The sequence below is a fragment of the Myxine glutinosa genome, chromosome 12 (assembly GCF_964187855.1).
Source record: "Myxine glutinosa chromosome 12, kmMyxGlut1.1, whole genome shotgun sequence".
Lineage (NCBI taxonomy): Eukaryota > Metazoa > Chordata > Myxini > Myxiniformes > Myxinidae > Myxine > Myxine glutinosa.
In genome coordinates, this window is record NC_136272.1 from 84,206,120 (window position 1) to 84,222,447 (window position 16,328).

General features: G+C 47.6%; 1 protein-coding gene across 4 annotated transcripts in view; it reads left to right on the forward strand.

Annotated features, from left to right (window-relative positions):
• The window catches only part of LOC137437554 (uncharacterized), a 113,410-nt gene that overhangs the window by 32,916 nt on the left and 64,166 nt on the right, over window positions 1-16,328 (forward strand). For all 4 annotated transcript variants that reach the window (XM_068131977.2, XM_068131978.2, XM_068131979.2 and 1 more), the window contains exon 3: window positions 501-711. In XM_068131977.2, the coding sequence (XP_067988078.2) occupies window positions 501-711 (211 nt within the window). The remainder of the gene's footprint in view (window positions 1-500; window positions 712-16,328) is intronic.

Genomic DNA, 16,328 nt, shown 5'->3' on the forward strand with positions numbered 1-16,328 from the left:
CCAAAGTTCAAACGCCGTTTAATCTCCACATGAGAAAATTCCACGTAGCCATTTGGGCGGTGAATACGCTAACAGATCGCTGTCTCCATCGATCTTGCCAAGGCCGTAACAGCTATCGGCTCAAAATCCTTTTAACTGTTGATTTGGTACAGTTACACGTATCGGGAATTTGGTACACGTATCGGGAGTACATACGACATAGCGATTGTTAACACGATTATCGATCACGATCATAGTGTATCGATCACGATTTGAAACACGATGGAATAATATTTACCGATATGAACAGTGATATGGCTTTTATTGAAATTTTGATGATTTGTGTTTGATATGATTCAACGGATGTTTATATGAATCGTTTAAAATAAAAAAAGCCTTCAATTTCTGATATTTTGCCTTTTCATTTGGGCCTCCCAATTGAAGCCCCTGTTGCTCGTTATAATAAGATGTGAAAGTGTCATGTAAATATGACGTTAACTTTTTAAAATCTTTTTCTCCAGCCACATCTCCCACTGTAAATGGCGAGAGCGGTGATGGTGCAAATAGCCACACTGGTCTTTCTTCTGTTGCCGCAACTCCTGGTGAGGATCAAGAGGCCAAGGTCCAAAGCACCCCTGTTTCTTTGGAGGCGAGGCGACTCGAGTCTTTGCCGAGCAGCAAGGAAGAGCTCAAGGAAGCATTGAAACGGCAGCTCGAGTACTATTTCTCCAGGTTGGCCTATTCCAAAGGTGTTGCTCTTCTACCACGAGAGTCGTTCATTCCATTCTTTAGCATTTCCACCATTGTTCTTTTGCATTCATTCTGCAGTTTTCCATGCTGTAACAACAACACAACAACATGCATTTTAAGGCCATTTTCCATGCTAGAGCGGGGGTAAGCCTTGCGGTCCCCATGACAATCTTCTCTATTTTGCCCTATTTTCTGCATCTCTCCTTGTTAACCCCCTTGCCCGCATTTCTTCTACCACCATCTTGAGCCAAGTCTTTCTCAGTCTTCCCCGTCCTCTACTTCCTTCTACATTCATTTCCATCACTCTTCTCAACCAGTCACTGTCATCCTTCCTCTACACATGACCAAACCATCTCAACCTGTTCCTCTTCACAGCATCAATCACAGGCTCTATTCCCATCATCTTTCGCAATTCATCATTTGTCTTCCTCTCTCTCAACGATACTCCGCACATCCACCGAACCATTCGCATTTCCACCCTTTCCAGCCTTCGTTGCTGCTCTACATTCATGACCCATGTCTCGCTCCCATAAATCATAACACTTCTCACACATGCAGCATACACCTTTCCCTTCAGCTTCAACGACACTCCCCTCCTCATCAGCACGCCACTCAGTTCCCGAAACATCTTCCATGCACATCTCACTCGAGCAACCGTTGCCGAGTCTGATCCACCTTCTCCATTCAGCATGTCTCCGAGGTAGCAAAATGTTTTCACACCTTCCAGCTTCACGCCGTCTCCAAGATCCAACTCAACATTTCCTCCATCTGCAGCTCCCTCTGTGCACACCTTACATTTGAATGTAGCTGCCACACTGGTTAATGACCCTCTCAGACCACTACATTTTTGATGAACCCACTCAGCGCACATTGTACATTGAATGGAGTTCACTCCGACACCCTTCCTGCACACAGCACATGGCCACTTCCCAGTTCTTTCCACCTCACCACATGCTTTACCACTTGCCATCACCTTCGTCTTTCCTATATTCACCTTCAGACCTTTTGTCTCCATACATTCCTTCCACTTGTTCATCTTTTCCTTCAGTCCATCCATACTTTCCACAATCAACACCAGATCATCTGCATACAACAACTCCCACGGTAAGCCCTCCTTTACGTTCTGAGCCAGCACCTCCATCACAGCTACAAATAGTAGTGGACTTAGTACCGACCCCTGATGCACTCCCACCTTCACCTCAAACTCGTCACTGTTCCCGTCCTTCGTCTTTACAGCTGTGCGCGCTCTTTTGTACATTGCCATCACTACTCTGATCAACCATTCCTCCACTTCTAACTTCCTCAATGCCCATGTCAATACTTTGCGTGGAACCCCATCGAATGCTTTCTCCAGATCAACAAACCCAAGAAACAACTTCTTCGTCTTCTCCATGTACTTCTCCTGCAACTGCCTCACAATAAAGTGCGCGTCTGTCGTTCCTCTTCCTGGCCCCACCTCTCATCGTCGTGGTTAGCCACTCCCCTCGAGCCCTGATTGGCGGCTCGTGCTTACCGACCACTCCCTCCTGCAGCGCCTCCCTTCGGCCTCGCCAGACTTGTTCAGGCCTGCCACGTGGCATGCTATCGCCAAAAGAACCGCCCTACTCACGGGCCTGCTCAACACAAAACTAACACAGGACAGGACTACGCTTACATTCACGAAGAAATAACTGAACTATCGCAAGGCTTCATGTTGTGGTGCATCTACCTACGAGGGGGGTCATCCTTTATTCCAAAACCACAACACTACACCCCTCTCTCGCCAGACTCGGCCCGAGTCGAACTCACCAATGGAACGACCGGTAGAGCCTGACATGAAAAATTAACCTTACTTTTAAATGTGACACATAGGTGTGGTTCCCCCTAGCATTTACTCTGACCCATGTGTGCGACAGTTTTAGCACTAGATATGTCCCTCCTATTGCGTTGAGCAGCTACCTAACAGTTTTACGCCCACAACTACCTGACCCATGTGTGCGACAGTTTTAGCACTAGATATGTCCCTCCTATTGCGTTGAGCAGCTACCTAACAGTTTCACACCCACAACTACCCGAGTATTTCCGGAATTTCAAACTAAACACATAGCCGGTGGGCAGCATTCTTATATTTACAAGCACAGAACTTAACTTTATTTACAATTCTATGACCCAGGACCTGTTCTTTTTGGAAGAGAAGATTGGAGGGGAGAGAAAATACCACAAAACACACATAAATGGCACTTGCTGCTTGCTTCTTGCATCTTGCTTCTTCCGTGTGCGTCTAACAAACCGGCTGGCCCCCTGACCGGCATATAGGCCATTTGAAGCATCAGGGCCAACTAACTTGCAGAACTTCTCGTCCCTAGCACACAATAATAAACAAAAATGCTTTTATTTGGCCAGCAGGGCCGTTCTCACGTGGTCCAACTACGTGGCATCAATGCCACTCAAACAAGTGGCCCGAAGGTGCAAGATGATTTTGCAGCAAGATGCTGCACAGCAGAGGTGCAAGGCCACAAGGCTTGTGGTCCATTAGTGTAACAAGGTGCAGCAAAAGATGGTTTTGGCAGCAAAGTGCTGCACAGGTAGGCTGCACTGGTGTGACAATGACATGGCAGCAAGGTGCAGAAGGGATGCTGCACAGGTCGATGGTGCTGCACAGTTCGGCCTCCATAATGGTCCTGGGGCGGGGGGAGAGACAAAGCACAACAAGCAAGCAGAAAAGACGCAATGGCACACAGAAAAACAAGGTGGTGCAGCGCGAGGGATGCGGAAGAGCGAGCAGAGCAGGCTCGTCCCTAACCGTCCGTACCTCCCACCGTTGGCTACACTACCCTAGCCCCCCTTGTATTTACAATCCGTCACAACGTCTTGTCTCCCATATCCCCCTCTAATTCCGAATTTGTCTCCCAATCCGTCCCAAGAAGGAAGGGATGGAACACACACAATGTCTCATCACGTTATGATGCGTCTTACAACTCAAACAGTTCACAGTGCCTCGGTGTGGAGCTCGTCCTCCTCGGTGACTGGCTGTGGATGGTGCGAAGGGATTTCTCATATCCTAACTACTCTAGTAACATTAACTCATTTAAACTACCTGGGGTCGTACCCTGCCAATCGGCCTCTTTAAACTACGTGGTTCTAAGAACCCGAATTCCCATTGCCCACACTGTGGTGCCATCTTGAATTTGGGTCTCACTCCCGCAAATTTTCACTCTGTGGCCTTGCACAATTTCGTGGCTGGGTCGTGTGGCCCTACCAGCAGGTCTACCGACCTGCGCACCTCCGCCACTGAAGCCGCCACCCGAGCTTACCTGCTCCTGCGACTACCTAACCGGGGAAGGTCCTCCCTGGCTCTTACCCCCTCTTTGCCCACCTTGGCATCGGGCAACCCGGGTCCTCTCCTGGGATCCTCGGGTCCCACTCACACTACACCTACCCTAACTGGCTCCCAGAGCCTACCTACAGCCTCACCTGGCCGACAAACTACCAGTGGCGGAGTGCCTCAATAACTACACGCACCAATTAAGCCACACGCCCAGCCATTCCACAGTCTCGTGCACCCTATAAAGCACTACTTTTCCACCAACAGCACCACAAGTGTCAATATCCATACAAATTTACCTATGCCCTCTACCTGGCTTTACACTACCCACCCCCCCGGGCTTTCGTGAATGGGTTCCACTCCTCCCCCATTCAATCCTTCGCACCATGCATTCCACACCTTTCATTCCACACCAAGCATTCCACACTACTTATCTCGCACACCTTTTGTGCTCACACACCTCAAACTCAATTCCATTTATCACAACACACAATTCCTCAAACACACAGCATCATCTACCTAACTACTTTCCCCTAAAACTCGTGCTTCCCCATCGTCCCTTTGCACTATGCACTCCCTGTTTTATTATCAACCATCTAGGCTACCTACGTTCCCGCTACAGTACAGGTGTCACTACTTAAGGGAACTGGTGAACTTAAGTACTGGTGAACAGGAGATTTTTAAAATTTATTTATTTATTTATTTATTAGCTGAACAGTTTCCTTATAGTCTTATAAACAAGAACCATGCTATTAGAGGTCATAGAAGTACCCCTAATTATTGTTATCTTTACACGCAATTTACAAGAAATATAATATTTTGCATGAAATTTGTTATAACTTTAAATTTGCATCATTCTTTTGGGCTGAAATTTGGACAGGATATTCAGAATATCACTTCCTTTAAAATGATGAAGGCTTTTGTTTATAGGAGTAGCCATTGTGGATTTATTGAAGGACAACCAAGTTTTATCTGGTAATTGGCATAATTAGCTAATTAGTGAACATTTGACATAATTTCACAAAATCCTCATCAGGTAGTAGAGTAACACATGTATAATACATGTACCAAGTTTTGTGTGAAAAGAATGATAGGTGACATAGAAGATAGAAGTAGAAATGTGTTCTTTGTTTTTCCTTGTTTTTTATTGACGGTCTAATTTATGCAAATTATATGCATGTAATATGACAAAGAAGCGTTGAAACTGGTCTGAGTTAAAGCCAAGATTATATCTTTCGAGAAAAACTGAAAATTAGATCTTAACTTGACTTTGTTTTTGTGTAAAGGCCTCTCAAAGGTACCTATGTAGTTTTCTCAATTTTTCACCAGTACTACACCCTTAATTCTCACGTCCCTAAGGTCTTCTAGATCCGTAACATTATCCTAGCCCTCCCTCGGCTACCTTCAGTGCCCCATGGAGGCAACCATTGCTGGCACCTCTATGTGCCAAACACTGTCATCCCCCTAAACTAGTGCTCATGGGCCCCTCCCCTCCCCCCCCCCCCCACCCCCCCGTGTGAGGAATGGTAACACCATTGCCACCGCTGGAGCCGCCTGCCATGGTCCAGATCCCGCGAGGCGCTGGTCCACCAGCCTTCGGAGCATGTCCTACAGGGCTGGGCCCCTTTCAGGGGCGGACCCTCTAAGGGGCCCGCCACTAGCCACGGTCCCTACCTGTCTCACCGCCACTGCGTGACGCTCGCTCCCCCGGGCCAGGGGCCTCACTGCCTTCCATCGGGCCGCAGCGTCGGCCGCCTGGCTCAGGGTCTGCGGATGCCACATGGCGAGCTGTTGCCGAAGCTCGGGGTCCGAAAAGGCCTGGATAAAGTGATCCAACGCCAAGCTCTCTTGGGAGGTCGCGGCCATGTCCACGTGTGCTATCCCCACTGCGCGGCGAATGTCGTATACTAGTTCCCCGATGGTCTCCTGGGGTTTCCTTTTCCGCACCGCTAGCTGAGCTTTAACAAGCTCGCTCTGCTGTTCCACGCCGAATCGATTAATTAAGGCCGAGCAGAGGTCTGGCAAGGTGATCGCACCCGGTGGTAATGCAGTCAGAACCTCCGCCGCCGCACCGCGCAGAGCTGCGACGAGGTGTATCGCACCTTCGTCCGGCCCCCAACCGTTACCCCTACACACGTGGTCGAATTGTGCCAGTTACGCCCTCAAATCGCTCTTGCCGTCATACGGCGCAAGCGGAACCTTATGGCCGCCTGACGGTCGGACCCCGTGTGCCGCTCCCTGTGAGGTTAACGCGGGGCCGAACCGTTCAGGCCCCCATAGTACACTGCCTCTCGGGGGCTCGCGTGTGTTCCTCGTCCCACTAAGGACTATTCCGGTCGGTGTCGATGCCTGGGCCGTCTCTTCACAACCCGCTACCCACTCCATGCTCGCACACCCCGGCGCACACACACCTTTCACACACCCCGTTATCGCACACCCTGGCACACACTCTTTCTCCACGCCCTCCGTAACAGTCGCACACCTCGCTGTAGGCCTTTCACGAACGCCCGGGTCCATTCCGACCCCCAAGCTCGTCGAACCTCCCCTCACACCATATATGCATTTCCGATCATATCGCCCCGGCCCTACTCGAATGTTCCAAAACCGCACCTCTCATCGTCGTGGTTAGCCACTCCCCTCGAGCCCTGATTGGCGGCTCGTGCTTGCCGCCCACTCCCCCCCTGCAGCACCTCCCTTCGGCCTCGCCAGACTTGTTCAGGCCTGCCACGTGGCATGCTATCGCCAAAAGAACCGCCCTACTCATGGGCCTGCTCAACGGAAAACTAACACAGGACAGCACTACGCTTACATTCACGAAAGAAATAACTGAACTATCGTGAGGCTTCATGTTGTGGTGCGTCTACCTACGAGGGGCAATTATCCTTTATTCCAAAACCACAACTATAAATATATATATATATATATATAACATACACACACAGTGAAACCTTGACTTACGAGTTTAATTCGTTCTGTGACCGAGCTCGTAACTCAATTTGCTCGTTTCTCAAATTAAATTTCTCCATTAAAATGAATTGAAATGCTATTAATCCGTTCCAGCCCCCCAAAAACCACACCAATTTTTTTTGTTACGTGTTTTTAAATAAGAAAAATGTACTTTATAAATAACAAATAATGTATAAACAAGCACGACCTCGTATATACTGTACATAATAAAAGAGAATGTAAAGAAATAAACTGGTTTTATTAAGTGTATTTACTCACACTCCTCACTGTATTTACTCACTGTATTTACTGACACTGTCAACCACACAAACAACAACTTCTCCATCTCTTCATGGACAGAGGTCCAGAGCTTTGAAATAATCTTAACGCCCTTGGCTGGCGTTATAGCCTTTATCGACCCCTTCTGCTTCAAAATCGTACATATCGTAGAAGTACTACGATCGTACTGCCTCGCCAAGTCGACAACACGCACACCTCGCTCATGTTTTTCGACGATTACGTGTTTTATATCCAAGCACATCAGCCTTTTCTTCTTCTCAGCACTGCCCTTGGCACTCAATTTCTTAGGACCCATGGTTAAAACTAAGAAATTTTCCAAAATAACCAAAATGCGAAAACAAAGCAACAGCGATATGGCAGAGATGCTTGCACGGCAAGATAACCACGTGACCTGAACGCTCGCTGGGCCACCTAATGGCGGGTGGCGTAAGCTTGCTCGCTCGTAACTCAGATCTCGGCTCGCATCACAAAGCAAAAAATCGACCGAGCGGCGGCTCGTATCTCGGAAAACTCGTAAGTTGGTGCACTCGCAAGTCAAGGTTCCACTGTATATACACAAAGAATTAAGTTAAGCACCCCCCCCGTTCTTTTACAACCTCGCACATTACAAGTTTGTTGTCGTCAAAACAGTGTAATATACCCATGATATTGCTATATTTTCTGGAGAAGTGATATTATGGTCACATAAAAACATAACAATCATGCCGTTTTCAATATTTTATTCTGAATAATTTAAGGTGAAATTTTTTGGGAATTTTAGGCATTTTTTCACCTCAATTTAAGTATGGAGCTATAGGTCCATCACGGACAGTGTGGATGACGTTTATGTTTTCTAACGTACAGTCATTGTTCTGAGAAGACCTCTAGCGATCTTTGCGTCAATAACGTGTGTAGGACCCACGTGATCGGATCACTGACTCAACCAATCACTTTTTTTCACTTTGATCACTCAATTTCATCAATGGATAATTGCTAATGTCATACCAATCATTATTTGATCTCACATACCTTAGAATATATGCCAATGTATACATATACACAAAGAATATATATTAGGGGGTGCTTACCTTAATTCGTTGTGTAGGGGTGCTTAACTTAATTCTTTGTGTATATATATATTGTTACGGATTCTGGATTTAGGTGAATTACTATTCAGGTCATTGCTTATTAATGTTTATTATATTAAAGGTTATATATAAAAAAAATAACCACCTTTAGAGGCCATTTTTCCCCGCAAGCGGGGGTTGGCCTTTTTCGGGGACCGAGGTTGTTGTTGTTTTTTGGTCCCCTTTTTGAAGCAATGTTTTACGGCCGGATGCCCTTCCTGACGCCAACCCTTTTTGTCGCCTTTTTACGACAAACAGGGAATTACCAGTGAACTGGTACTCAATTTGCCGACCTCGGAAGGATGACAGGCTGAGTCAACCCCCTGGCGTTAATTCAGCGATTGACCGGGATTCGAACCCAGGATCCTAGGATCCTAAGCCCTCACCCTAGCCGCTTGCCCAACACCAGGGCTATTCTATTAAAGGTTGTTGTGGTTAAATGGTTAGAGGCGCTCCTGATAACAGGAGACCGGAAACGGGATGGTGAACCGGAAGAAGAAAAAAGAGACACGAGGTCCTAGAGAAGCGGCCATCTTCTTCTTCCTCGCCCAGCTCCGACGCGAGCGGTGTCGATATTGATTAGCGTTGGGAACGCTGAGTTTGAAAAGCCCGTCTGGCGAGAGGAGTTACCTGCGCGGGGTGATTGCCTGTTACGTGTCAGGTTGCCGTGGCTTCCTGGAAGGAACCAAGCGTCCGGCACTGTTCGCCTCGACGCCTCCGAGGGCATGTACGGGTCGCACCTTGGGCCTCGCGCGCTTTGCGAGCCGCGCTTTGCTTTGCCCGCTTTGCTTTGCAAGGAGGTGTGCGCTGCAGCAGCTGTTCCCGGTACGTGACGTGCATGTTTGGAGCACGTCAGCCAGGGGTCCGTTCAACTGCCCGTGTGCGGAGAAGTCGACCTTCACCTTGGTCTGGAGGGGCCCAGAGACATTGTGAGGGACAGTGACTATTGAGGGGTCGTGAGTGGGGAAAGGGGGGAAACATATGAGATGGCCATCTGAGTAATATTGTTGATTGATTGTTGAGTGTTGTTGATTGATTGGGAATATATTATCCATTAATCCGGATCCTTGGTGTGGGGGTTTCTTATTGACTTGAATTGTTGTGTCTTTCATCTTGATTGCGTTACGAAAGCGTATAAATCATATATCTTTCTGGCGGGGTTCCTCCCACGGTCCAGGGGTCACCAAGACCAGGTAGTTACCGGGAGGACCACGTAACAGAATTGGGGGCTCGTCCAATTGAATTCCGGGATCTAAAATTGTATAACATAATAAAATAATAATTTTTAGTAATTAAAATTAATTAATTAATTATTAATTGGTAAATTTTTGAGAAATTGTGGTAAAGTCTTGGGTGAAGGTTAACAGGTGTTAACGATAGTCACCATGGCGTTTGTTGCACAGAACTTTGCGGTAACACCTAGTGAGGCACAGTTCCAAGCGTTACTAAAAGTGGACCTCTTGAAATTGGCCAAACATTTTAACTTGGAGGTCCGAACTAATTTGAGGAAGGCAGAGTTGCAGACCACGGTGATACAATCTATGGTGGGATTAGGAACATGGGACGAGTTAGCCTGGCAGTGGCTACCCGAAGAACCAGAAGACGTTGAGCTCCGGAAACTGGAGTTGCAATTACGGAGCCAGGAACGGATAAAAGAAGAAGAAAGGAAAGCAGAAAAGGAAAGAGCAGAAGAGGAAAGGAAAGCAGAAGAGAGGAGAGAAGATAAACAAGCAGAGGAAAGGAGAGTGGAACGAGAACTCCAGGAAAGGTTAAAAGAAGAAGAAAGGAAAGCAGAAGAGAGGAGAGAAGAGAAACAAGCAGAGGAAAGGAGAGTGGAACGAGAACTCCAGGAAAGGTTAGCAGAAGAAGAAAGGAAAGCAGAAGAGAGGAGAGAAGAGAAACAAGCAGAGGAAAGGAGAGTGGAACGAGAACTCCAGGAAAGGTTAGAAGGGAGAAAAGCAGAGGAGAGGAGAGCTGCTAGGGAACTCGAAGCAGAGGAGAGAAAAGCCGAAAGGGAGTTGAAGGAACGTGACATGGAGCTTCGGCAAGAAATTAAATTCAAGGAGCTGGAGTTAATGAGAGAACGGGGAGAGGTACCACCCTTGCTGACGGGGTCGACACCTAGCCAGAACACCTGGGAGGTGGGCAGACATGTGAGGCTGGTTCCACCCTTCAGTGAAAAGGAAGTCACTCAATTTTTTCCACACTTTGAGAAAGTGGCTCGACAGTTAAACTGGCCGGAGGAGGCCTGGACCATACTAGTGCAAAGTGTGCTGGTGGGTAAAGCTCAAGAGATTTATTCGGCGCTACCAATGGACCAATGTGCAGATTATGAGGTATTGAAGAAGCACATCCTCAAAGCCTATGAGTTGGTTCCTGAAGCTTACCGGCAAAAATTCAGGAATGCCAGGAAGAGGGAGAGTGAGACCCATGTGGAGTTTGCCAGAGTGAAAGGAAACATGTTTGATCGGTGGTGTGAGTCAAAAGGAGTCGGGAACGACTTCGAAGCATTGCGTGACTTGATGCTGGTGGAGGAATTTCAACAGTGTGTCCACGAGGACATCAAAGTGTACCTGCAGGAAAAGAAAGTACCAAAGTTGTGGGACGCAGCCACCATGGCAGATGATTATGCCTTAACACACCGGATAGGGGTCCACACACCTAGCTCCTCGCCTAGACTTCAGCAGGGGAGTTATGGAACACCCCGTGCGGAGAACGACAATACATGGCGGCGGCCTTGAGAGGATTATGGGGACAACTCTGATACCCCAACTGTTCGAAATCAGGGGGCTACGGGCCCAAGACAAACTTATTTCCCGGGGGGCCCGAGGCAGACCACGAGTTTTTCCTCCGGGCCTACTTGCGCCTTTTGCAAAAAACCTGGACACTTGATGTCCAGTTGTTACCTCATGAAAAGGGACAACCCAGAGCGGAGTCCGACGAGTACAACTCCGAATGCGATGGCAAACGTAAGAAATCGCCCACAGAAGAGTTACCAACCATTTATTTATGAGGGGTTTGTCTCACTAGAGGGAGACTTGACAAACCCAAGACCTGTTAGGGTATTGAGGGACACAGGAGCCTATCAATCCTTAATGCTTGAAGGCATTTTGCCATTGTCAAAGAGTACAGCAACTGGTGATAGTGTTCGGTTGCAAGGGATCGGTGGCTGTGTTAGTGCCCCACTTCATGTCATCCATTTGGAATCCGATTTGGTGTCAGGACCGGTCACCGTCGGTTTACAAGCCACGCTTCCTGTAGAGGGAGTATCTGTGGTTATCGGGAATGATTTGGCCGGGGGTCAAGTTTATGGTAACCCGGGGGTTGGTAAAGAGCCCAGCAGGGAAAATAACACCACACCAGCTCGGGATGGCGACAAAAGTACCAAGTTATTTGTAGGGGGACTGAACTTCAAAACAAAGGAAGCAGTTCTGACCTCTGTCTTCAACAGATATGGGCCGCTGGTGGAAGTGCGGTTGGTAAAAGACAGGGAAACGCAACAGTCAAGAGGGTTCGGCTTTGTCACGTTTGCAAGCGCAAAAGACGCCAGAGAGGCAGAGAAGAATTGGAATGGTAAGGATTTGGAGGGTCGGACCATAACAGTAGGGAAGGCATTTCGTAGGCGTCGAGAGGTCTACAGAAGAGGACCACTTGGCGGTAGTTTTGGTGTTGGCAGCAGCCGATATTACTATGGAGGCTCCCAGAGTTACGGCATCCCCCGAAAGAATGATTGTCAGAGCACTGGCCGAGACGGAGCCCGCCAGTCAGGTGACTACTGGGTCAAGTGATCCCACCGTAACTGTTCGGAGTCCGGAGAAGTTGAAGCACTATATACGGCGGAGCCACCGAGCCTGGGCTCCTACACGGACTAACCGTGAACGCCACGTTCTTAAAGGCGTCCAGGTAGTGAACTTTCCTGCACGGACTAACCGTGAACACTATGTTCTTAAAGGCGTCCATGTAATGAACTTTCCTCCCCGGACTAACCGTGAACTCCACATTCCTTAAGGCGTCCATGTAGTGTATACTCAGCTTGGCCTCCCAAAAAAGTGCTATCGAGTTGTTTAACTTTGGGGTTTTGGTCACCACCCCTTAACCGGCATTCAAGAGAAACTAGAAGTGTTGACGCTTGGTCCAGAGTGGATTACCGTTGGAATCTCTGGGGGTTTTGTGAAATTTTGTTGCTTTGTTTTTGAGATGTGATAATTGTGCCCAGGGGAACTGATGATTTGGGGTGTGAGTTATTTTGTTTGTTTATCAAAGTTGGCCTGCAAAGAAAGTTTTCGCTGGGTTCAAACTTTCTTTCTTGAAGGGGGGGAGTGTTACGGATTCCGGATTTAGGTGAATTACTATTCAGGCCATTGCTTATTAATGTTTATTCTATTAAAGGTTGTTGTGGTTAAATGGTTAGAGGCGCTCCTGAAACGGGATGGTGAAAAAGGAGACCGGAAACGGGATGGTGAACCGGAAGAAGAAAAAAGAGACACGAGGTCCTAGAGAAGCGGCCATCTTCTTCCTCCTCGCCCAGCTCCGACGCGAGCGGTGTCGATATTGATTAGCGTTGGGAACGCTGAGTTTGAAAAGCCCGTCTGGCGAGAGGAGTTACCTGCGCGGGGTGATTGCCTGTTACGTGTCAGGTTGCCGTGGCTTCCTGGAAGGAACCAAGCGTCCGGCACTGTTCGCCTCGACGCCTCCGAGTGCGTGTACGGGTCGCACCTTGGGCCTCGCGTGCTTTGCGAGCCGCACTTTGCTTTGCCCGCTTTGCTTTGCAAGGAGGTGTGCGCTGCAGCAGCTGTTCCCGGTACATGACGTGCACGTTTGGAGCACGTCAGCCAGGGGTCCGTTCAACCGCCCGTGTGCGGAGAAGTCGACCTTCACCTTGGTCTGGAGGGGCCCAGAGACATTGTGAGGGACAGTGACTATTGAGGGGTCATGAGTGGGGAAAGGGGGGAAATATATGAGATGGCCATCTGAGTAATATTGTTGATTGATTGTTGAGTGTTGTTGATTGATTGGGAATATATTATCCATTAATCCGGATCCTTGGTGTGGGGGTTTCTTATTGACTTGAATTGTTGTGTCTTTCATATTGATTGCGTTACGAAAGCGTATAAATCATATATCTTTCTGGCGGGGTTCCTCCCACGGTCCGGGGGTCACCAAGACCAGGTAGTTACCGGGAGGACCACGTAACAATATATATATGCTGCAGCGCACACCTCCTTGCAAATATATATATATATATATATAGTGTAGCAGCATAGCAAACCTGTTGTGCATTTTGTGATACAAGCACCAAATTTGGCACAAATGTACATTAATATGTTGCGAACATTTTCAGATATTGGGCCACTTGAAATTCCGTAATTTTTTTTTTCAAATTTTTTCAAATTTCGTAATTTCAAATTTTTCGGGTGACACCGTCACAATTTCGGTCTTCGAGGCCGGCCGATATAGTGGGGCGGCTTAGCCCAAATATTCAAAAGAATTGTGCATTTTGTGATACAAGCACCAAATTTGGCACAAATGTACATTAATATGTTGCGAACATTGTGTGGTCAGCAATGAAGACGAGAGTCTGAATTACATGTATGCAAAAGACCTTGTGAACCAGTGAAGCAAATACACGGGTAAGCATGAATTAAATCTAGGGCATGATATAATTTCCATGATGTTTACCTCTACACTCAATGGTGGAAGGAGGTAATGTTTTGATCCCAGCTTGTCTGTATGTCTGTTTGTCTGTTAGTCCACAAAATTCCAGACAAAGCTTGTAGTAGTGGTAGTTGTAGTGGTAGTGGTGATAACAGAAATTGTTATATAGAACTGAACTTATATTATTATTATATGCAGAAAATAACTTCATTTCTATATGCCCCGCAGTGGACAGGTTAATTGGTTTATGCACTGAAGGGGTCACCCTGGTGTGCACTGCTGTGTTCTGCCTCACTGAGTTGTTCAGGTATGATGTACTCAGCACAAGCTTCCGGTCGGCCCGGAGGTGGGGGTGCGGGGCCTGTCACGGAACGTCAAAACAAACGGCCTGCCGGGGCCGCCCAAAAGTCGGGCGTGAGGGGCACATCCACTAATGGAACGCCTCTCGCTTCCCAGATCGAGGGCCACGTGGTCAGGAGAACCTCGTCCCTTCCGGTCACACTTTGCCTATCGGCCGGCCTCGAAGACCGAAATTGTGACGGCGTCACCTGAAAAATTTGAAATTACGAAATTTGAAAAAATTTGAAAAAAAAAATTACGGAATTTCAAGTGGCCCAATATCTGAAAATGTTCGCAACATATTAATGTACATTTGTGCCAAATTTGGTGCTTGTATCACAAAATGCACAATTCTTTTGAATATTTGGGCTAAGCCGCCCCACTAATATACAGACTTGGCATTTAATATGGAATATTTTTTTTGTGGGGGTGAACTTACTTTTCAAGATGACCTAGAACCAAAAGTTCATTGGAATTATGTTGAAATTATTCTAGATTTTGTTAATGTGACCTTTAAAAGAAACAAAAACCACATTTGACATTTCGAAGCAAATAAATTGATCCTTGAAAGTGATGTAAACTGATATCGAACTCGATTCATGGACAGTACTGTGTTAAACTTCTGTACGTTTTCCAGAAGTATCTCTTTATTTTGCACATTAGCCAAAATTTTTTTTAACAAAAACAAAAGTTAAATTACGACTGGGATTACGGACAGTAAAATTACAGTTCAGTACTTCGTGTAACCCCCACGAACATTCAGGAGAGCACGTACACGTTGAGGCATGCTGTTCACGAGATTTGCCAAGGTTTGGACAGGAATCGCTAGCCATGCAGTGACAATAGCCTGCTGCAATTCACGCACAGAGGTCGGCTGCTGGTCCAAGTGGTCGATTTGACGCGTTAATTCTGCCCACAAGTTCTCTATCGGATTCATATCCGGGGACATGGCAGGCCACTCCATATGTTCTACACCACGGTCAGCAAGAAAGTGATGGATCATGCGAGCACGATGAGGCCGTGGATTGTCATCTTGGAAGACAACGTTTCCTCGAAAGGCTGCACGAGCAAATGGAAGCAATGTTTCTTCCAGAATGGCCCTGTACTTGAACTGGTTCAGGTTTCCATTCAGAACAACCAGGTCAATTTTTCCCCCTGCATGAAAAGCAGCCCAAACGGTCACCCCACCACCTCCAGCTTGGACTCTTGGCACTATACAATCTTTGTTGTAGGCTTCATGCACTTGTCTGCGCACTCGGATGCGGCCATCTTGATGATAGACCAGAAATCTAGACTCGTCACTGAAGATCACATGATTCCAGTGTCCTGAGTGCCATTGACGGTGCTCTCTGGCCCACTGCAATCGGCGCTGGCGGTGTTGTCTGGTCAGGCGTGGCTTTCTCAGGGGACGCCTGGCACGATAGCCTGCTTGAACCAGTCGTTGGTTGATTAGCCTTCTGGATACAGGCACATTTGTCAGTTGCTGCCACTCAGCCCTAAGCCGATTAGCTGACTTGGTACGGCCATTGCGGACTAACCGGTGCAGCTGGCGATCATCTCTCCTTGTGGTTCTGCGGGGACGTCCTGGCCTCGGTATTGGAGTAGGGACACCCCTCTGAGCATTTCGTTTCAGGATCTTTGACACCTGACCTTGAGTGATGCCATACTGCCGAGCAATAGCATGCTGTTTCATGCCGTAATTTCGTAAAGCCACCACTCCATGACAAACAGCATTGTCGAGTTGACGGACCATCTCCAGAGGAAGCGGCAATAACTTTTGGAGACGTGCAGCAGTTGTTTTCCACTAATACAGAACGCAACAACCCTTGTATACCCGACTGTGAAGCCAATCATCAAATGCACCTGTCCGTACATTTTGCCACGCCACCTGTGATATAATCCTGTTGTTGACTTCTTGCTTCGACAGACAATCAGTGACATGGTTCTTT